The 21,678-nt window shown below is 43.7% G+C and overlaps 3 protein-coding genes across 8 annotated transcripts in view; all 3 read left to right on the plus strand.

Annotated features, from left to right (window-relative positions):
- The window catches only part of LOC108088835 (receptor-type guanylate cyclase Gyc76C), a 40,234-nt gene extending 35,364 nt beyond the window's left edge, over positions 1–4,870 (plus strand). For all 6 annotated transcript variants that reach the window (XM_017186801.2, XM_017186802.2, XM_017186804.2 and 3 more), the window contains 5 exons: positions 159–324; positions 386–692; positions 751–979; positions 1,601–1,765; positions 2,210–4,870. In XM_017186801.2, coding sequence (XP_017042290.1) covers positions 159–324; positions 386–692; positions 751–979; positions 1,601–1,765; positions 2,210–3,922 — 2,580 coding nt within the window. In that variant the 3' untranslated portion in view covers positions 3,923–4,870. The remainder of the gene's footprint in view (positions 1–158; positions 325–385; positions 693–750; positions 980–1,600; positions 1,766–2,209) is intronic.
- Positions 4,871–5,449: 579 nt separating this feature from the next.
- LOC108088911 (mucolipin-3) lies at positions 5,450–9,301 on the plus strand. Its single transcript, XM_017186923.2, has 3 exons — positions 5,450–6,083; positions 6,827–7,677; positions 7,731–9,301. Exons 1-3 carry the CDS (start codon positions 5,709–5,711, stop codon positions 8,467–8,469), a joined length of 1,965 nt encoding a protein of 654 aa, XP_017042412.1. The 5' UTR covers positions 5,450–5,708; the 3' UTR covers positions 8,470–9,301.
- A 3,084-nt stretch (positions 9,302–12,385) lies between these two features.
- LOC108088899 (chitin deacetylase 1) lies at positions 12,386–19,913 on the plus strand. Its single transcript, XM_017186900.2, has 4 exons — positions 12,386–12,769; positions 13,809–13,981; positions 14,376–14,625; positions 18,353–19,913. The coding sequence occupies exons 1-4, from the start codon at positions 12,715–12,717 to the stop codon at positions 19,498–19,500; spliced, it is 1,626 nt and encodes a 541-aa protein (XP_017042389.1). The 5' UTR covers positions 12,386–12,714; the 3' UTR covers positions 19,501–19,913.
- Positions 19,914–21,678: the final 1,765 nt, after the last annotated feature.

Genomic DNA, 21,678 nt, shown 5'->3' on the forward strand with positions numbered 1-21,678 from the left:
TGTATAACATTTTTGTAAAGCTTTTTGCCTCAAGATAATAACCAGCTCTGACATCTTGTGTTACACTCTCCCCCTATAATTATTTACCATAAACTGTAATTTATAATATACTCTAAACAACTGACTTACTTATTCTATTTTGCTTGACTCGTTTGCAGGGCATGATCTACATACACAACTCTCAACTGGTCTACCACGGCAACCTCAAGTCCTCGAATTGTGTGGTCACCTCGCGCTGGATGCTCCAAGTAACTGACTTCGGGCTGCACGAATTGCGTCAGTGCGCCGAAAACGAGTCCATCGGGGAGCATCAGCACTATAGAAGTGAGGTTTCGCATAGAGCTCTTCCCTTATTCGAATATAACCAATCTGAATTGTTTCTCAGATCAACTGTGGCGTGCCCCCGAGCTGCTGCGAAATCACATCCACGGCAGCCAGAAGGGCGATGTGTACGCCTTTGCCATCATCATGTACGAGATATTTAGTCGTAAGGGTCCGTTCGGACAAATCAACTTTGAACCAAAGGAAATCGTGGACTATGTCAAGAAGCTACCGGTCAAGGGCGAGGATCCGTTTCGGCCGGAAGTGGAGTCCATCATAGAGGCCGAGTCCTGTCCGGACTACGTGCTGGCCTGCATCAGGGACTGCTGGGCCGAAGATCCCGAGGAGCGGCCCGAATTCAGTGTCATACGGTAATGGCTTTTGAAGTTCGATCAAGAGGTTATGATTATAGTTTTGGTTTTATAATAGCAACCGCTTGAAAAAGATGCGAGGCGGCAAAACCAAAAACATCATGGACCAAATGATGGAAATGATGGAGAAATATGCCAACAACTTGGAGGACATTGTCACCGAGCGCACTCGTCTCCTCTGCGAGGAAAAGATGAAGACGGAGGACCTGCTGCATCGCATGCTGCCGCAGTCGGTGGCCGAGAAATTGACCATGGGTCAGGGCGTCGAGCCGGTATCCTATGACTTGGTAAGTCCTATTCAAAGTTTTAGTATAACGTTGAAACATTTGGCATATAATTGATAAACATTTTGTAGATGTTCAAAACCACAATGGTTCAGCTTACACTTTAAGAGTAACAATATTAATTAAAGGTTTCAGAGGTCTCCTATTCCAAATTAAATTTAATTCACCACATTAAATATATATAATATAAGGCTCTCGAAAAATCTTATTTTAGGTTATTGACCAAGAAATTTTAATGTAGAATTCTGCTCAGCATATCATACCAAAAATTAAGTTTAGCATATTCAACATACTACCAGCAACCCATTACAAGAAAACATAAAAATAATAATTGAATTCCTTAAAATTACCAAACTATATAACATCATATAACAACTAAAAAAAAAATTGTAAAATGTAAAATAACGATGTAAATAATAATGTAAATGTAATTGTAATTGTAAAATATAAGTACAGACAGTCGATGGCCTCAGCAGCTAGTACTGCAACTTTCATTAGTTAGTTTTAGTTTTATAAGCTATTCTAACTACAATATAAATAAATAAAAAAAAAAAAGTTTAGCATATTAGGTGAAGTGTTAACTTAAAGAATTTGATACTGATTTTTACTCAACTCCTCTTCCAGGTCACCATCTATTTTAGCGACATTGTTGGTTTTACTGCAATGTCTGCGGAGAGCACACCGCTGCAAGTGGTGAACTTTTTGAATGATCTCTACACAGTGTTCGATCGCATCATACGCGGCTATGATGTGTACAAGGTGGAAACAATAGGAGATGCCTACATGGTGGTAAGTCCTCTTTTCCACAGCTCGAATCTCAAAATCAGCTGCATAAAATACTTGTTTCTTTGTGAAATAACATACGTCGGATTGTACAAACATTTTTTTTACATTTTCTAGAGCTATTCAAGTAAAATAAAAATAGATGAAGCAATAATCAGTAATTTAAAATAAAAATCTTTATCTCTAAGATTTATTATTATATTCAAGATTTTAAATTGATCATAAATTACAAAAAAGCGCAATCGATGCAGATAACAAGACGATTTGGCTTTCAAGTTGCCATCGTTACTATTTATAACTTTTTAAATGCGTTAACAACACAAAGAATTGGTTATTAAAAAAGGGGAACTAAAGTGGATTTGGTGTTTCTTCCTTTGGATTTGTTATTTAAATTAAGCCAAGTTAGCTTATTCCAGTTTAAAATTAATCAACCCTTTCATTTCTCTTTAGGTCTCGGGTCTGCCCATCAAGAATGGGGATCGACACGCGGGGGAGATAGCTTCGATGGCCCTGGAGCTGCTCCAAGCGGTGAAGCAGCACCGCATTGCCCACCGTCCGAACGAGACGCTGAAGCTGCGCATCGGGATGCACACGGGTCCGGTGGTGGCGGGCGTGGTCGGGCTCACGATGCCGAGGTACTGCCTCTTCGGGGACACCGTCAACACAGCGTCGCGAATGGAGAGCAACGGCGAGGCGCTCAAGATCCACATTTCCAACAAGTGCAAGCTGGCGCTGGACAAACTGGGCGGGGGCTACATCACCGAGAAGCGTGGCCTGGTCAACATGAAGGGCAAGGGCGAGGTGGTCACCTGGTGGCTCACCGGGGCGAACGAGAACGCGATACAGAAGAAGCTGGTGGACATGATGGACATGCCGCCGCCGCTGTTCAGTCGCCCGCGCAAGAGCCCCAAACTCAATCCCGACTCCCGCCAGCCGAGCATCCAGGCCATGCACTTCTGCGGCACCGGATCGAGGCGCCAGAGCACCGTTCCCCGGCCGATGGACGGCGAGTCCACGTACAGTCTGCAGGGGTCCGTGAGGGACTCGCCGCGCATGGTCAGCAAGCGGGACAGGGATCGCGAGCGACCCTCCATCAATGGACTGGGCGCAGGGCACCTCATGGGCGGAGCTCTCCTCGAGTCCGCTCAGGCCTCGCTCAGCACGCTGAATCATTCCGAAACAAACGAAACGAACTGTGATATGGATGGGGGATCGGGAGGAGTGTCGGCATCGGGATCGGGGTCCGGCCTGGTGCGCCAGCCCAATGCGCTGCACAAGCCGCTGGCCATGGTGCGCCCGCACAGGATCATCAGTGCCGCCCAGTTGCCCCAACTGGGCGACATCGAGGACGACTCCGCGGAGACGCTGCTGCGCGAGTCCCGCTCCCTGGACCCCATGCCCATGCAGCAACTGCGCAAACGACACGAGAGGGTCAAGCTGCCGCCCTCCAAGCTGTCCAAGAACAACTCGCGATCGCTGGACACGGGTGTGTCGCTGATCAGTGGCAATCCCAACGGGGAGGCGGAGTCGAGTCAGCTGCACCTGGATGACGAGATGTCCGCCAATCCGGTAGACGCCACCGATGGCTACGACGACGAGCTGGGCCTGCTGATGCGGCACGACAACGGTCAGCTGCCCGCCCTCCGCTATTCGGGCAGTTTTCCCAACGCCCAGATCAGCATTGTTCCCGCAGGAGGAGGAGGAGGCGGAGGGGGTAGCAACTGTGCCAAGCATCTGAACAACAACTGCAACGGCGGGGTGAGCATCGAGGATGATCTGGAGTCGCCGCTGCTGCAGCGGCAGGCCTCGCTCTCCGTGCCGCCGGAGGAGATGCCGGGACACACCAAGCGCTGGCACTCGCTGGAGCACATGGACGGACCCGGCGGCCACGGCGGGAACAGCGTGAGCTACGCCGCCGACATCGATAACCGCCAGCCCGGAGACCTGGACTTTCTGAGCGGCTCCTCCAATCAGCACAGGGCCAAAACTCCCGGCGGGAGCAAGCTGACCAACTGGATGTCCAACATCTTCAAGGGCAACGGGGTGCGCAGCGGTGAGGCTAGGCGAGTGGGAATCCTGCCCAGCGGAGTGCACGGAGCACGAACCGGATTCACGGACATGGCGGCCTCGGCAGCGGCCCGGGATCGCGAGAGTATAGTGTAGGGATGTCGAGGAGGCAGAGTAGAAACTAAGCGAGGAGGAGCAGGATGACCAGGATGAGCTGGAATGGAGATGAGGAAGGAGGTGGAAAAGTTACTCAGGAACCGTGTCGAGCAGGAAACGATCGTCTTCTGGCTTATTTCTTTGTTTTATGTATTGTAGCTTGTATTGATCGAACGATTTGTGTGTCTGTGTTGGAAGTCATCCACCTATAAACGTGTGACCAGCCTGTTCCGAAACAGTTGATCACTCTGGCATTGCAGGACTTCAATTGTCCTATGGAATTCCAAACTATTTTATTCGATTCCAAGCCAAGTCCTGCGATCCCGAAGTGGAACAGCGAACAGAAGCTGAAGCGAAAATCATACATAGTATATATTTGATAACTCTACATACATACATATTAGAGAAGCCGAAAAAACCGTCTAGTCACAAGGTCTTCAGACTAGTTATTGTTTTATATAAAATACACACACCCACACATCTAAATGTACGTTTGTAAATGTAACACATACACACACACACACAACCACACACACACATATTTATACGACGATAAAGAATCAAAAACAAATATTTTATGTAAATGTAATCGAACACTTTTGCTTTCTATACAAGATGCGCTGCAGCAAACAAATTATGCTTAAAACAGAAACTAGTTAATTTATATATTTGAAAACAAAAAGAGAGTGGAAAAATGTAATGTATCAATGTGTTTTGCTAGTACGTAGTTAAGTGAGTGTGATTGTACGTAATATTTAAGTCTACAACTAAAATAATAATTTTAATTAATTCATTATAAACGAGAATTGTGAGCAGAGAGGAGCGATAAAGTCGCCCGATCCGTGGTGTTTTAGCTGTATGTATGTATGTATATTTTTAAAAGAAAATTTGTTAAATTTGCCATATATAAATACAAACAAGAAACTATTAAAAATTTGTTTGCCAGGATTTTGTTAAATTTGGAGTTTGACTATAAGAATTTTGAATAATGACAGTTTGTTGTCAGCAATCAAAACCTTCAAGTTTTATTTCGAATTTTTCGGTAAATTCCATTTTTAAATAAAGGGAGCCCGTTAGAGGTTTTGTTATTTGATAGGAAATTTTAGACAGTACTTGCAATTTATATTGTGGTATAGAAAATTTATGTTTTCTGGATCTTGAATATAAAATGGGGTAATAATTTATTTATAATTGTTTTAACATATCCCTTCTTGGCGGTTCTATCGGTATAATTCAAATTGAGCGGTTAACCGCTTGGGTTAAGACACTGGCTTGGTTTGAGTCGCCGCTCTTTACAAAGCCTAGTGTTATTCCACTATGAGTGTTTTGCTAATCAAGTAATTTCACAATATTTAATGATCACAGAATGTTGCATATTGTGGCCACACTTTATTTTGCTGTGTAATCTTCTGTTTAAAAATATAACTTTTTAAAAACTACTGTCTTTAACTGTGCACTGTTACTTGTTTTTAAATTCAAATCTTCTGCAACTATCGATAACGTATTTTGAAGAGTATCGATAGAGCGAATATATATCGACAGTCGTTCAGCGCTAAGTGAAAAACAAAGCAATTTCTTTGTTTTTCGGACAGTATTTAATTAAATTCCGTTGGCCAGGGTCGCGCCTTAATTGCCAAAAACACATATTTACCTTCCCTCCCCCGATCGCTTGTTGCGCCTGTGCCGATTCTTCTTTTGCATGTCGAGTGGGCGGGCAAAAGAAAGTTAGCACGGAGAACAACAACGCAGGCGACTTGACCTCGCGACGAAGGAGGAGCAGATCGAGATGCAGAGCTACGGCCCTGGAGCCCCGGCAGCTCCGGCCGTGAAACGCCGTACGGACAGCTACGAGGCTGCCCAGCAACACCAGCAGTCGCCGGAGAGCGACGAGGAGTACGTGAACACCCGGATTCTGCGTCGCCAGGTGCAGCTGCAGTCCACTCCAGTGGCCCCCGTCGTTCCGATGACCATTCCAGTGCCCACCTCCGGTGCCAGTGCTGTGCCCTCTGTGGAGGGGCATGAGGAGCAGCCCGACTATCCCGGATCTTCGGCCGCATCTTTCCAGGAAGAGCGAATGCGCCGGAAGCTGCAGTTCTACTTCATGAACCCCATTGAGAAGTGGCAGGCCAAGCGCAAGTTTCCCTACAAGTTCGTCGTGCAGGTAGGTTCACATCCGGGTTTCGCTTTCGATTCGCATCTGTATAAAAAAGCCATTTAATTGATGTCGTGTGATCCGCGGGGCTTGGGGGCGGAACTGGGTGACACATCCGAGCCACTTACCCAGGCTGCTTAATTTACAGACGTATTTGAACAGCCTTCGCCGAGCTTTATTGTTTGCTTGGGTTTTGAACATGTAAAATGAGGTGTAGTCAACTCACTTATGATTATTTTGCTTGCATTGTTAAGCTCCTCCATTCTTATCGATGCCTTATCTAAGGGGACAAACTATAGTTAGAACAATACGTAATAAACCTAAAAATTTCACCCATTTTATGGGAAATACTGCGTGTGGGCGCCCTCGTCGAAGTTTTTAAATTTCTTGGCAATTTGATAAATGTTTGATTCTAGGGGTTTTTTTTTTAAATGATTAAGGCTAGAGTGGTTGGGCATCGAAAATAAGTTTATCAATTTCGACTACTAGACATGATTGCTCGTAAATGAAAACAGATTTCGCTGCAGATACCCAATAAATATATGTAGTCTGACGCATACCCTAGCATAATTTGGTATTTATTTATAGATAAGCTTTCTAGATCAGTGAACTGTCTTCTACAGAAGGGTCTGTGGGTTGAGAACAAAAGTAGATAAGAACTCTATTTGCACTATACTAACTGAACTACAATAAGTGTCAGTTACACAAGTACAACTTAACCAGTTACTCATTTTCTTTATTAACCATTTTAGATTGTCAAGATCTTTCTGGTGACGATGCAACTGTGCCTTTTTGCCCACTCGCGGTATAACCACATCAACTACACGGGTGATAACCGATTTGCCTTCTCACACTTGTTCTTGCGTAACTGGGACTCCTCCCGGGAGGTGGAGAGTTACCCGCCTGCCGTGGGGCCTTTTGCTCTATACCTAAAATCGGAGTTCTTCGACACTGTGCAATATGCCGTCGATGGCTACGCCAATGTTAGCCGATCGATTGGGCCTTATGACTATCCCACGCCCAACAACACAATGCCGCCGCTTAAGCTGTGCCTTCAGAATTACCGGGAGGGCACCATTTTCGGATTCAACGAGTCCTACATTTTCGATCCCCACATCGACGAGGTGTGCGAGAGCCTTCCGCCGAACGTGACCACTATTGGGGTGGAGAATTATCTCAAACAGCGCGATGTGGAGGTCAATTTCGCATCACTCGTCTCCGCACAGTTAACGTTCAAGATTAAGACGGTGAATTTTAAGGCTAACGGGGGTCCGCTGTCTGCACCCGATTGCTTTCGGTTCGACATTTCCATAATGTTCAACAATCGAGACCATGACGGCCAGATGCTGCTCTCGCTGGATGCGGAGGCGACGCGACTCAAGTGTCACGGAGCCACGGACTTTATATCGGAGGCGAACTTCGATTCCATGCTGCGAAGCGTACTCAATATATTTGTCCTACTAACTTGCGCATTATCGTTCGCTCTCTGCACGAGGGCATTGTGGAGGGCGTACCTGCTGAGATGTACAACTGTGAACTTTTTCCGGTCGCATTTCGGCAAGGAGCTGAGCTTCGACGGGCGACTGGAGTTTGTTAACTTTTGGTAAGTGTATGACATCAATCCCCAAAGATAATCCTTAAATATATTTTTTGCAGGTACATCATGATCATCTTTAACGACGTCCTGTTGATCATAGGATCAGCTCTGAAAGAGCAAATCGAAGGAAGGTACTTGGTGGTGGACCAATGGGACACCTGCTCGCTCTTTTTGGGCATCGGCAACCTGCTCGTATGGTTCGGGGTGCTGCGATATCTCGGCTTCTTTAAAACCTATAACGTTGTTATACTGACACTGAAGAAAGCGGCACCAAAGATCCTGCGCTTCCTTATCGCCGCCTTGTTGATATATGCCGGTTTCGTCTTTTGCGGATGGCTAATTTTGGGTCCCTACCACATGAAGTTTCGATCGCTGGCCACCACGTCCGAGTGTTTGTTCGCGCTGATCAACGGCGACGATATGTTCGCCACCTTTGCCACGCTCTCGAGCAAGGCCAACTGGCTGTGGTGGTTCTGCCAGATTTACTTGTACTCGTTCATATCTCTGTACATTTACGTGGTCCTGTCTCTGTTTATCGCCGTCATCATGGATGCCTACGATACTATTAAGGCTTACTACAAGGATGGCTTTCCCACCACCGATCTCAAGGCATTTGTTGGCACTCGCACCGCGGAGGACATTAGTTCCGGGGTCTTTATGACCGATCTGGATGACTTTGACCAGACAAGCTTCGTGGACGTAGTGAAAACCATTTGCTGCTGCGGATGCTGTCGACGTGAACAGGAGCCGGTGCAGGGCAACAGCGGCTACACCAGCCTTTCTAGTATTATGAAGTAACTGGATGCACCACGCCTAGTCGCAGGTCTTTATTTTGTTGTGTTTTGTCAGCTTTATGTGTGTAGTCGTACATGTTGTTAGCTTTTTGTATTAGTTTGTTTCTTTGCCAAAGCACTTGAATCGAGATAAGATATACGATAACGAACGTACCTTTGAGAAATTCCGATAGCATATGCTCTGGTTACACACATCAGCCGAGTTCAGATTTCCACTTTTGCATATTTATTTTGAACATGATTTGCAAAAATACAAAACTTGACTCCAGATCGTTTTTCCTTATTGTTCTAATTCAACATTTTATTAGGATAAAAGAGCATTATAAGTTGAAAATGTTTGTGATTAATTATGTGAAAGTGAAAATCGAAAGCCAGTCTGTGAAATTGCTCCACCATGTTGTGGTTCGCGAAACCACAAAACCGCAAAATTGCTTTTACGAGAGATATTAAGTGTGTGATATAGGGCGGAATTATAACCAGAGAACAATAGAAATAGTAATTAGGGTAGCTATTTTTGCCGGGTATATCAACATGGATTTGATCAAGATCTTCCATGAGAACAAATGCATCCAAACGAGTTTACGTACAAATCTGAAAGTCACACCAACTAAAAGTATGAAATTACACGGGTCGACAAAAACCTTGGTAGTCTAAGAAAACTATTTTTTTAGAACTTATTTCTTTAAGTGGAAAAATTCCAGGTTTTAGTCGACCTGTGTTGTTAACACAATACCCTTAGTTAAGACTAAATTAGAAACATTTATTTATGTGTACAAGGAAAGCTTTGTATGAACAACCAAAAACTAAAAATCAATAAACTGATGAAAGAACTAAAATCTTTATTTTTATGTATACAAATACTTGGTTTCGGATTGGGATACATCACAACAAAATTACGAACGGATCAGATTCCTAATTTTTTTTTTTTTTAATATCAAAAAGACGGTTAAGTAAAAACTAAAAAAACTTAAATCAAGAAAGGAAGCCAGCTTCGGCAAGCCAAATGTTATCTATCCTTGCAGTCATCAAATATGTCCAACCAAATACATAAAAGCATAATTATAATACCCTTTGCTCTGAAAGGGTATAAAAAGAAAGGAAACAAGCTTTGGTGAACCAAAGTTTACATCCCCTTACAGTAAGACTTGGGTATTGGTAGGTTGGGTATTGTACATACGAGTATAGTACTTATTCATGTCGAATGCTCCATGACTATTCTCATTTTTCTATGGCAACAATATGATGTAGTTGTTCCTATAGAAACAAAACAGACGATTGTTTGACAAAGTCCAAGTTAAGATGATTTTTTTTAATAATTTTCTTTTATTTTTCCGACTGTTTCTATGCCAAAGTCAAGACACAACTACGAAATGGTTGCAGCGAGATAGCTTTAAAACTGAGAGACTCGTTCGCATAAAAACAGACAGACGGACTGGCGAACCTTTCTAAATCAACTTGGATGATGCTGATCAAGAATATATTTACGTTATAAGGTCGGTGTATCCTTCTGACTAAATTATTTTTTCCAAGGTTTTACAAAAGTACTGAGCAGTTGATAAAACTTCAAAACGATGAAGTTGTGTCCCGTTCGACATCCGATGAAAATGTGTCCCGTTCGACATGTCACGCACCGACATCCGAAATTGTCCTTTAGTTGGAAATATATTTTGAGGATAGGGTAGTTTAGTTTTATTCAGGAGCTTAAAACGCAGTAAAGGACAAGATAAAATATATATTTCTTAATCAGCATCATTAAGACAAATCTAAGATTTTGTTTCTATTCCAGCATTTAATTTGTAATGCTAAATATAACTTTTTCAACTACTGGTTTTATACTTTAGGTTTTATATATGTCGAAACAGTAGGTATCGGATGAATACATATTTATTTAATACTTGATATATTCAGGCGCCTTAAATCATTAACCGTCTAATGGAACAATTCAAAAGCAGCTGTGGATTAACAAAACGACTCGACTTTAACTTTTAGGGAATATTTTTACTGGGAATAAACACACATTCTATAAGTCACCCCGTTGAAAACGTATTATAGTGAAGCATGTTCTTTAACAAATAGTTTTTTTTACATTTTATTGAGCACCATTGCACACAGTATTTGTTCAAATTTATGTTGGCAAGTCCAAAGTGGTATGCAAAAAAACTAACTCAGTTGAAAATGTAATATTTATCATTTAGGGTTATAGTAAAAGTAAAACAGTCCAAACATTTATCAACCAAAAGATTTCCATTTGTCTTGGGATTTCTATAAAAAGGAATGGATTGGCTTCCAAGTAATTGGAATTTTATTAATTTACCGAATGGGTAAGTTTGCGGTTTTAAGCATGAATTTCATTGAATATTTTGCAAGAATTCGCTGAAACGAGATGATCACATTTTAATGAAATGGTAAACTGGTTCTCCAATTGACGTAAATTTCATCAGGCAGATGTTGTGCGTATTCGCTGAAGCGGAAACAGTCCAAGCCAAAGACTTATTTTACTTAATCTTAATTGGAAATTCAAGCCGAGAGGCAGGCCAGGCCAGAAGCGGTCGCAGTTGGCTGTCAGCAGTCAGCAGTCAGCCTTACTCCTCTATGCAAATGTCAAGAGTGGCAAAAATAGACAATGACAATTCAGAAAGGTCTCTCGTCGAACGGCAAAACACTTTGGCACACTTTGGAGTTGAAGCCACCAGTCAGCGGACAAAAAGGCAGAAAAAACGCTCAACTTGGTGGCAGTTCGTCACGCCTTTAGACGCCTCTCTGTCAGTTAGCAGTCGTCGGGCCACGACGTATCACTCTGTGGGCCATAAATGGCTTTAATTTGGCTTTAAAATGATCAAGGTCGTCGCGGGTAAAAAAAATAACAGCTTTTAAATTGGAACGACCAGACTACTTAGCCATTAAAACAAAATAAAATTCGAAAGATGTATCTTTCTTTTAGGTTTTTTTCCGCACGCCGAAGTCTTAAGACTCTAAGCAAATAAATTATAGTTAAAATTGTTGGAAAATATTTCAGCTTAATATTTTTAATTGTATTCAATTTGATACCTGAAAATAAACTATTTTTTATATTTTTTTTATTTTTTTTAAACTGTACATTTTAAATAACTTTAATAATAAATAAATAAATAGATTTAAATATATAGAATACTGTTCCCAAATATGGTCCATGTTTTCACGTGTTTAGCTGGGAGGAAAATATTTCGGGTTAATCAAGAAATCGGCTTCATACTCTACGTTGTGTTGTACTGTTTTACGTAAGAGTAATGTCTCATCAATCATACGCACTGTGGCACACCAGTTTCCTAGTAAGCAAAATACCCGAAGCCAGCGAGACCTCCAAATGAAAAAGAACCTCATAAATATGCAAATGCCCGTGTGTAGGATTATTCAAAATGCATTTTTTGTGACTCTGTGGGCACGCCCAGCCGGAGTGTTTGTTTGGCCTGACACACATCCAGCAGACCGCCAACAAGGTGCCGGGGCTGGTCCCCGGAGTTGGAGGGCAGTCGAGAGCCCCCTGAGACGTTCTGGAATCTGCCAGCGCCAAAATGGTCGGTCTGCAATTATGGCCAATAGTGCCATTTGCATGGTGGCTTGCAAAAATGGGGGAGGAGGCGCTCCAAGCCCCGCTCACTTGCAATCCACAAAGGCGGCTCCACTTCTCACCTCGCAGTGCGAGTCGAAAGCCGCCACCATTTTGCATATAAAAGAGTGATCGCGTACGTGCCGCACTTCTCTCTTCTTTTCAGCCACGATCCGGTCACGATCGGGCCACACTTGTGCAACACACAACACACAAGAAGCCAACAAGCCAGAAAGCCTGAAAGTCATCAAGCCAAAGAGCCGAAAAGCCGGGCTTGCCAGTCGACCAGTGATCAGTGATCAGCGATCGGTGGGAGCTTTTGTGGATCGCATTCGGGCTGCTCCAGGTGCTGGAAAGCTTTCCGAAACCCACCACAGATGCTCCAAAGAGACATCGCCGTCGCCGCCGCCGTGTAATAAAAGAAGCAAATTTGACTTCGTCTGGGGCTTTGGTGTCAGAGAGGGGTTCGAGAAATTGTGCGCGGCATCGAAGCGAACAGTGTAAATGGAGCTTTGATAGCGATCGGAAGGACAAAACTTGCTCTCCGCCGTCAGACTCCGAACAAGTGTGTTTCTATAAGTGTGTTACCCGAAAGACCAAACCAAATCTGAAAAACTGTGCAGCAACGGACATAAATCGATCGAATCCCAAGTCGAACTTAAGATGGCAAAACTGTTTGTGGTTTTTGCCGTTTTGGCTCTGGCGGCCTTAAACGAAGGTAAGGTCTCCACTGAAATACATACTTTATGCCTCCGCTCCGTAGTCATAAGTTTTAATTATCGAACTGCAATTTGCATTTGGCTGGCTGGCTGGCTGGCAGGCTGGCGGAAGTTGTCAAGACATCAATTAAAACTGCTCGACTGGTTCGGCCTTCAGAAGCGCAAAACAATTAACAGGCTGAAAAGCGAAAAACGAAGAGCAAAGAGGAAAATCAAAACGAAATTGAAAAGCCGTTTTCGAGATGTGAATGCGGTAACCTTGATTATGCAAAAAGGACGAGCCAGCTGCAACTAGTTGAGAAAACAACTTTCATTTTCCAAAGGGAGAAGTACCTAAACGACGCTGCCTTGAGTGCGGCGAGTGCAGCCTGCGAATCAGGTTGACATTTGAGCACCTCCAATGCACTTCTCTGAGCTCCACTCGATCCGAAGCTGAATCCGAATCCGAATCCGATCGGAATTGATTCGCCGCGACTTGACTTTGACAGGCCATCGATCACGATTAAAGTCGCAGCATAAACACTGCCTTATTGCCGCCTGTCAATTATCGGTTATGCAAATGCGTTAACTCCCTCGACATCAGACTTCAGACATCAGACACCAAGTCTCAGACATCGGACTCGGATCTGAAAATCCGACTTGGCACTTGGCGACTGTTGCCAAGTCGCGAGATGCAAAATGTCAAAGTTATAGCGCAGGCGCAACGAGTTTCGGGTATTTTCTGTTTTGGCTTGCACAGACATTTATTTCTGTTTCTGCGCTCGCTTGGTTCTCTGGTGACATCGTATTTCATAATGCCAAACGTGTTTTTTTTCGGCCAACACACCAGCCAACCAGCCAACCAGCCAACCAGCCCGACCGCATGCCATGGCTGCAAGTCCAGCCGTATCTGTGTTTTTGTAACAGGAAGTGCCAGGCACAGGCACTGGCGACATGGACCAACCCACATTCGCCATAGAAATTCTTCCGGTTTTGCAACTGCGCCACATATTTCACTGTTTCGCTACAGCCATTTCCCCTTTTCCGCTTCGCTTTCAGCCAGCGCCAGCGACCCGCTGCTGCGGTTCAGGCGACAGGCCACCACCGAGGAGGCCAAGAAGGAGGAGTCCTTCGAGAAGGAGCTCTGCAAGGACAAGGACGCCGGCGAGTGGTTCCGCCTGGTGGCCGGCGAGGGCGACAACTGCCGCGACGTCATCCAGTGTACCTCATCGGTGAGTTTTTTTAATATATGGTATACTAAATTGGATATACGGAATATAATTTTCTGATAATTTGTTTAACCAATTTAAATGTTTTTTAATGGAAATAATTAATATTATGTCAGTAAAACTAAGATTTCTATTGTTCCAAACGGAATCAATTTAAACGCGTCTTGTGGATTTAAAAAAGAAACTCCAAGTTTCAAAAAAAGATTTTTAGCATAAATATTTAATATTTGATTTAATTCTTTTCAAAAACATGTATTATGCTGTTCTCTTTGAATGAAGAATTTATGAATATTTAACTTGATAAACTTACTCAAGTTAATATTATATAACTGTGAATCTATCTCTTTATCCTGATTTTTAAATAAATTATTTATTTTGTTCTTTATTTGTGTTGTAGGGCCTGCAAGCCATTCGTTGCCCGGCTGGTCTGTACTTCGATATTGAGAAGCAGACTTGTGACTGGAAGGAGTCGGTGAAGAACTGCAAGTCCAAGAACAAGGAGCGTCGGGTAAAGCCCCTGCTTCACACGGATGAGCCCTTGTGCCAGGACGGATTCCTCGCCTGCGGTGATGGAAACTGCATTGAGCGCGGACTCTTCTGCAACGGCGAGAAGGATTGCTCGGATGGATCCGATGAGAACACCTGTGGTGAGTACTTTTCAAAATTGTAAACCGAATTTCACGGAAGAAAACAGTGCAAACATTGGCAGATTACAAAGAACAAAGATCAACTTAAAATGTAATAGTGTACAGGAGTTAGCAAATATTAGTGTTTTATTGAAATTATATCAAATTATTTAGCCGTTATTATATTAAATATCACGGCAGCTATAAAGGCCAAGGAGCCATAAAACGGAATTACCACAAATAATTGACACAATATTGCGGATAATACTGGCCGAAAGAAAACACAATGATCACTCGTTCGAATCATTTGGAGCACTTTTTCATTTAAATTTGACATTTGACAACAATAACTCGGAGTGATTCAGCACAAATTGTGGGGTTGGCATCAGAAGTAAGCCGCCACGAGTTGATGTTTGTAGGATTGGCTTTCCCAAAGGCCCGAGGCTGGGTGTTGTTACTCCATCGACTCGAACACCATGAGCTTTCAAGGGGTTTAAGTGAGCGCACAGTAAAAGTGAGACTCTTTCAAATCGATTTGACAGTTTTCGTTCCATTGAATAAAAACAGGGCATGAAAAGTTTTCAATATTGATCGTAAGTCGGATCATGAGCATTTCTGTTTGGGCTTATCCAAATCAGATGTCTTTCCGTATGGGGCTCTGTTTATCTCTGGCCGGGCGCCAACTGGAATTTCTTTCAGTAACTCCGGTCGCACCTTAAAACCGGTCGTCGGCATTTAGGCACTACCTCCGTGGAGGAGGGATACTCCAAACTCCACTCTCGAGAGCTCCGACAACGGTGCACAAGTGTCGGAATTTATTTCTTATGACTTGGGGCTCGGGTTTGGGGCTTGGGGCTTGGGGATTCCAATGACGCCTACGTGCAGCGTTCCCAGTGTGTTGCACAGATCCCACGGACCGGTTCACAGAGCCCTTAGCTCGGTCTCAACTCGAGTAGACGGGAACTCCAGTGTCTAATGCCCAAAATAGCGAAGTGATTCGGGTGGAAATGTCAAGTGTGAAATGGAAACAAAATGTCAGACACCGCAGGTTGCCAGCTCGCAGGGGCAGAAGCAGAAAATAAAGCACGTATGGAAAAAATATTAAGTCATTAATTAACAACATCGTAATAGCGCTAACCTTGGACTTAATAGAAATCAAATCGAAGCAAAACAAAATGCCTCTCCATAGGTGGTTCGATTCATGTGTAAATTAGCCTTACATAAGCGGCTTAAGACCGCCTTGTATTTGCTTTTGGTATTTTTAGCAATTGCAAAAAGCCGCAAAGATTGGGCCGAAAGCAGGCGAGAGAGAAGTAAACACGGCCATAAACACAAAGTAACAATAGCAGTGGCAACAATCGAAACAGCAGCCCGCGTAAAAACCGCAGCTAATTTATAATGATACTAATAGCAAACTCAAACTCAAACTCAAACCCAAACACTTAGTGCCATAAATGTGTGTCTGCACTCATAATTCGCAGACCCGAACGACATTTCCCAAGGGGCCAAAAACGCCGCCTTAACGAGCTAATTAAATGCCAAGCAAATCGAGCCATCGGACCCCTTCAGTAGCCTCGCTGCTGTTGGCTGTTGGATCCCAGCTGCGATTGCAAATTTATAATGGATATATATAATATAAAATGCGAGAATTTGCACTTCTGCTCACAGCCGGTGGCGGCGGCTTTTGAAATGCTCAGCGGAGCATTAAGCCAAACCCGCGATCGTAAACAATTGAATAACTCCAGCCCAAGTTTAGCCAACTTGCCTTTGGGCCCGATGAGGAAGCTCACGTCTCCGGGAGCCAAAACAAATGGCAGGCGATTAAATAAGCGATTAACTGGTCATACATCGTAGTTTTCGATGGCAGCGACAAAGAAACGAGGAAAGTGCACCAAAATGTTGGCAAATAGTGCAGCAGGTAGCAAGATTTTAATTTTCCAACAGCTGTAAGAGCTCCATCAGTCCATTTAAATGCCTCGAAAGAACAATACCTCAGCAGTGTTATAACCACTTTATACTTTGGTTTTTAATTGGGACCTAATATAGTTTTCGTACTGCATTGAAATAGCTATTCGATTGCAGTTGTAAAAACTGGCTTTTGTATGCTTTTCTACTTTGATTTTAATCAAAACCTTTTGAATTATACATTCATAGACTGTATTATGATAAGACGCGTGTTTTAAAATGACGGACTTAAATTAGGGGTAACCTTAGACAAGAAGTTGATGGCTCCTAAAACTTTATAAATATTGATGGTTTTTTAACTCGTTTTACTCAATTTGACTTAATACATTTTTGGTATTTCTGATTAATAATTGTTTTGCTACGGAGTCATCAATTTATGCAAGATCACAAACATAAATTAATACCAATTCGAACCGAGAAGAGGAAGACTGCCAATCAACGCCCCTGATTAATGAGCAGATTCTCACCTTTCCTTATTGATTCTCGGAAACTCGACAAAGTGCCATAAAAAGCTTGCCAAAACAAAAATCCCCACAATTATTTTTCGATCACCTTCGGTTGGCCCGACTTCGTCTTACGACAATAATCCATCTCCCACTTTGCAACATCCTCTTCGGTAATAATAAGCCAGCTTACATACACTCGGCCATCTCAGCCATTCCCATTCCCACTCCCATTCCCCGTCTCCAGTCCACCGATCAGTGCGAAAAATAAGAGAAATAAAAGCACAGCCCTAAAAAGTCAATAATGACAGGGAATCTGGCGAGCAGTGAATACCGAATACCGAACACCGAATGCTGAACCGGTCCGGGATGACATAACACTCGGCTTTAACGACAGATTATTGGCAAATGTGGAAGGAGCGGGCAAAGAAAGCAGAGGCAGCACTCACAAAAAGGTCAGCAAAGAGACAAAGCCGGCAAAAAGAAAGAGTGAAAAACCAGATGGCCAAAATACTTTGGCCTTTGCATGCCACACGAAGTCTGCCATTTCACTTTGGCCAAAACGCGAAAGCCAAATGCCAAATGAGACGCAGGCGCACAATAATTACGGCGAACATTGTATCTTTGAAAACTTTCGCAATTGATTCGATTTGACAAGCCGGCAAGTGCAAGGCTTACCAATTGAGTTGGTGGGCCATCATTTGCATTTGGCCGATAAGCAAATGGCCCACACGTGGGAGGAGAGGGCTCTTTTTCTGGGGGAGGGAAGGGGTGTGGCTAATAAGCGAACGCTCCCTGAATTATAAAACGCTGCCTCGCTTGATTAACAACACTTGAAAATTGCTCAAAACAAAACCGAGAAAAATCCAAAATAATAATGCAAGAAAAATATATAAAAACCGACTTGTGTAGACATTTTCCATTCACTTTGCGTTTCGGTTTTCCCACCTCTCTTGATTGCTTTTCCAGACCGCCGCGGTTCATTGAACTAACTAACCCCTTCGCCTTCCGTCCGAACAGTTGGCTAATTGCTTAAATATTTATATGAAAAGTTTAGTGAACTTTTGCCGGCTAAGTGAACGCGGGCAGAATACAAATTGTCAATAACAAATGAAGTACTGTAGAAGAAAATCCAGGCTGATCGCTTTTGCTTATTTGGTAGAAAGAGAAAAGTGTGGAAAGGTATGTTGATCATTTAAATGGGTTAACATTCGCAGGAGTTCTACTAATAAACTGTATAATTTATAGTGTTATATGCATAGAATTTGCTCGTTAGATATCCATTATGAAGGAGGCACCAATCTTAACCCTATATCTTCGTGTTACTCTCATCCAAACAGATATCGACAACGATCCCAACCGCGCCCCGCCCTGCGATCCCTCGGTGTGCGTCCTGCCCGACTGCTTCTGCTCGGAGGACGGCACCTCGATCCCCGGCGACCTGCCCGCCAAGGACGTGCCCATGATGATCACGATCACCTTCGACGACGCGATCAACAACAACAACATCGAGCTGTACAAGGAGATCTTCAAGAACCGCAAGAACCCCAACGGCTGCGACATCAAGGCCACCTACTTCGTGTCGCACAAGTACACCAACTACTCGGCGGTGCAGGAGACGGCGCGCAAGGGACACGAGATCGCGGTGCACTCGATCACGCACAACGACGAGGAGCGCTTCTGGTCGAACGCCACCGTGGACGACTGGGCCAAGGAGATGGCCGGCATGCGGATCATCACGGAGAAGTTCGCCAACATCACGGACAACTCGGTGGTGGGCGTGCGGGCGCCGTACCTCCGCGTCGGCGGCAACAACCAGTTCACCATGATGGAGGAGCAGGCCTTCCTCTACGACTCCACCATCACTGCTCCGCTCTCGAACCCACCACTGTGGCCCTACACCATGTACTTCCGCATGCCGCACCGCTGCCACGGCAACCTGCAGAGCTGCCCCACGCGGTCGCACGCCGTCTGGGAGATGGTGATGAACGAGCTGGACCGCCGCGAGGACCCCGCCAACGATGAGTACCTGCCCGGCTGCGCCATGGTGGACTCGTGCTCGAACATCCTGACCGGCGACCAGTTCTACAACTTCCTGAACCACAACTTCGACCGCCACTACGACCAGAACCGCGCTCCGCTGGGCCTGTACTTCCACGCCGCCTGGCTGAAGAACAACCCCGAGTTCCTGGACGCCTTCCTCTACTGGATCGACGAGATCCTGGCCAACCACAACGACGTCTACTTCGTGACCATGACGCAGGTGATCCAGTGGATGCAGAACCCGCGCACCATCAGCGAGGTGAAGAACTTCGAGCCCTGGAGGGAGAAGTGCGTGGTCGAGGGCCGGCCCGCCTGCTGGGTGCCCAACACCTGCAAGCTCACCTCCAAGGAGGTTCCCGGGGAGACCATCAACCTGCAGACCTGCGTCCGCTGCCCCAACAACTACCCCTGGGTGAACGACCCCACCGGCGATGGTTTCGTCTAAGTCAGCACTCAAGTTGAGATCCCAGTCCCCTCTCCCCTTTTCCAGTCTTTAGCCACACCCCAACCATACACCCTAAACCCTAGACCACACACACCTTAAACCAAACCCCTGAGCTCTAGACCAGCACACTCACTCGATCGATTATCGACCACTTGAATTTGCCGCAAGACTTCTGCGAGTGTATCTCCATACTGACTGACTTCGAGTCTTTGCTGTGTTACGGTTACGTTAGATCAACATGAAGTTTTCGACATGGGAACCAACAGAAGATATCCAAAACTGCAAGCCACAACATCCGAAACTTGTGTTTACACTCTTTTTTGTAGTTTTACGTTAATTTGTATGTGTATATTTAAATGATAAAAAGAAAAAATAAAACGAAAACGAAAAAAACTCAAAAATCAAGAAACAAATACTGGATTTCTCAATCTGGCCCCCTTTGTTCCACCAAATAGTCTCAGTGGCCAGCTTTTAGCTAGCAACAGAAATATGATTTCCAAGAAGCGAGTCGGCCCGCAGCCCAATTTGTATGCCATCTACCCACTGACTTACTAACCAGTTTTCGGCATTATCCGATGGAGAAAAAATAAGACACGAATTTGAATTTGAATAACAATAACGCGTTTTGCCGCTCGGTTCGGTTTCGATTTCAGTTGGAGTCCCCATGTGCCCATGTGCCCATGTGCATTTCATATGTAAATTTCGCTATGCCGAGACGGGTTTGGACGGACACCTAACACCAAGCGGCCGAGGTGTCGATCCGGTCTAGAATTAGATATATTGGTCTATATTATACAGTCATAAAGTATAAAAGGCTCCGAGATTTGCTAATTCGTATGCGCACAAATCAATGCATGGGTCGATTTGGATGCTGATTTGCTGGTGGAGATGGCAAAACGGGTTCTTGGGCTTGGTTTTCGATTCCATTCGATTCGATTCAGCTCGATTCGATGTGGTGCGGCTCTTTGCGCAATTCCAAACAAACCGAAAAGGCTGCTAATTAATTTCAAGCATTGCAAATTTTTGCCTGGAAATACCAGGCACATATGAATACGTATTATATTTATATGCTTTACACATTTTGCAGCCCAAATAAATAAATACGGATTGGCTGTCTGTATCTTTCGGTGCGAATGCGACGCATAAATAAGTTTTATCACCAATCAAGGTAAGCGGCTCTCCGAGGCTCAAAAGTGGCCCAAAAAACAAGTTCCCTACGCTCAGGTGTGTATGATTGTAACTTGAGCAAACTTTTACTTTTGCGAGCCGAGGTAAGTGAACTAGTTGCAAAGTGGGCGATTTGCATAAATTGCACACGAGACGACAACATTTCAGGTAGGCTGGTCGGCACAGTGGGCCGGAAGGCAAAAAAAGTGATCACAATATCGATGGGCAATAAATTTAACTTACTTTAAATAAAGAGTTATCAATTTATGAGAGTATCTAGTAGCATAAACATAGTTCTCAGTTGCACAAACTTGTTTTTCTAACTAACAAGATACTTGAATTATCTCTGGTTATTTAAATATATGACAAATAAATTAATAAGAACATATTTAAGAATAATTTATTAATTGATGGGCAATACATTTGAATTAGTTCTTAGAGGCACAAACTAGTTCTTCGAACTAACAAGATAATTTCTTTATCTATACATATCTTAATATACGTACTTCAAATGAATTAATAAAAAAATATTAAAGAATAATAAAAATTATGGACAGTAAACTAGTTCTTTTAACTAACAAGATAGTTAATTTACTTCAGATATTAAAAAAAGAGATGTTCGCTTAATTCTTAAATAAAATATTGAGAAAACTAATGACATTTTGTATTGCATTAATAAGTGGGATTGGAAAAAGCCATTGACTCTGCTAGGTATTCTGAAAGTAATTAAATTCTTCTTCAATTTGAATATCGTTGGCGGCAAATTCTTCTTTATAGTCTGTCAAAAAATATTTAATTAAAAATTTGTCAGCTCAAAAATATGCAGAAGAGAAATTAATTAGCTAATCCCGTTTGCTGGAATCGCGAATTCATATGCACAATTTAATATAGGGTAACGTGGCCAACGAACCGGTTTCATTGAGAACAAAAACGGGTGCTATAACTTATATTAAGCCATTGGCATATACTTAAAGCATCGTATATTTTTAATGCTGTGGGTTTTTGTTCGGT

Source organism: Drosophila ficusphila, unplaced genomic scaffold (assembly GCF_018152265.1).
Source record: "Drosophila ficusphila isolate 14025-0441.05 unplaced genomic scaffold, ASM1815226v1 contig_106, whole genome shotgun sequence".
Lineage (NCBI taxonomy): Eukaryota > Metazoa > Arthropoda > Insecta > Diptera > Drosophilidae > Drosophila > Drosophila ficusphila.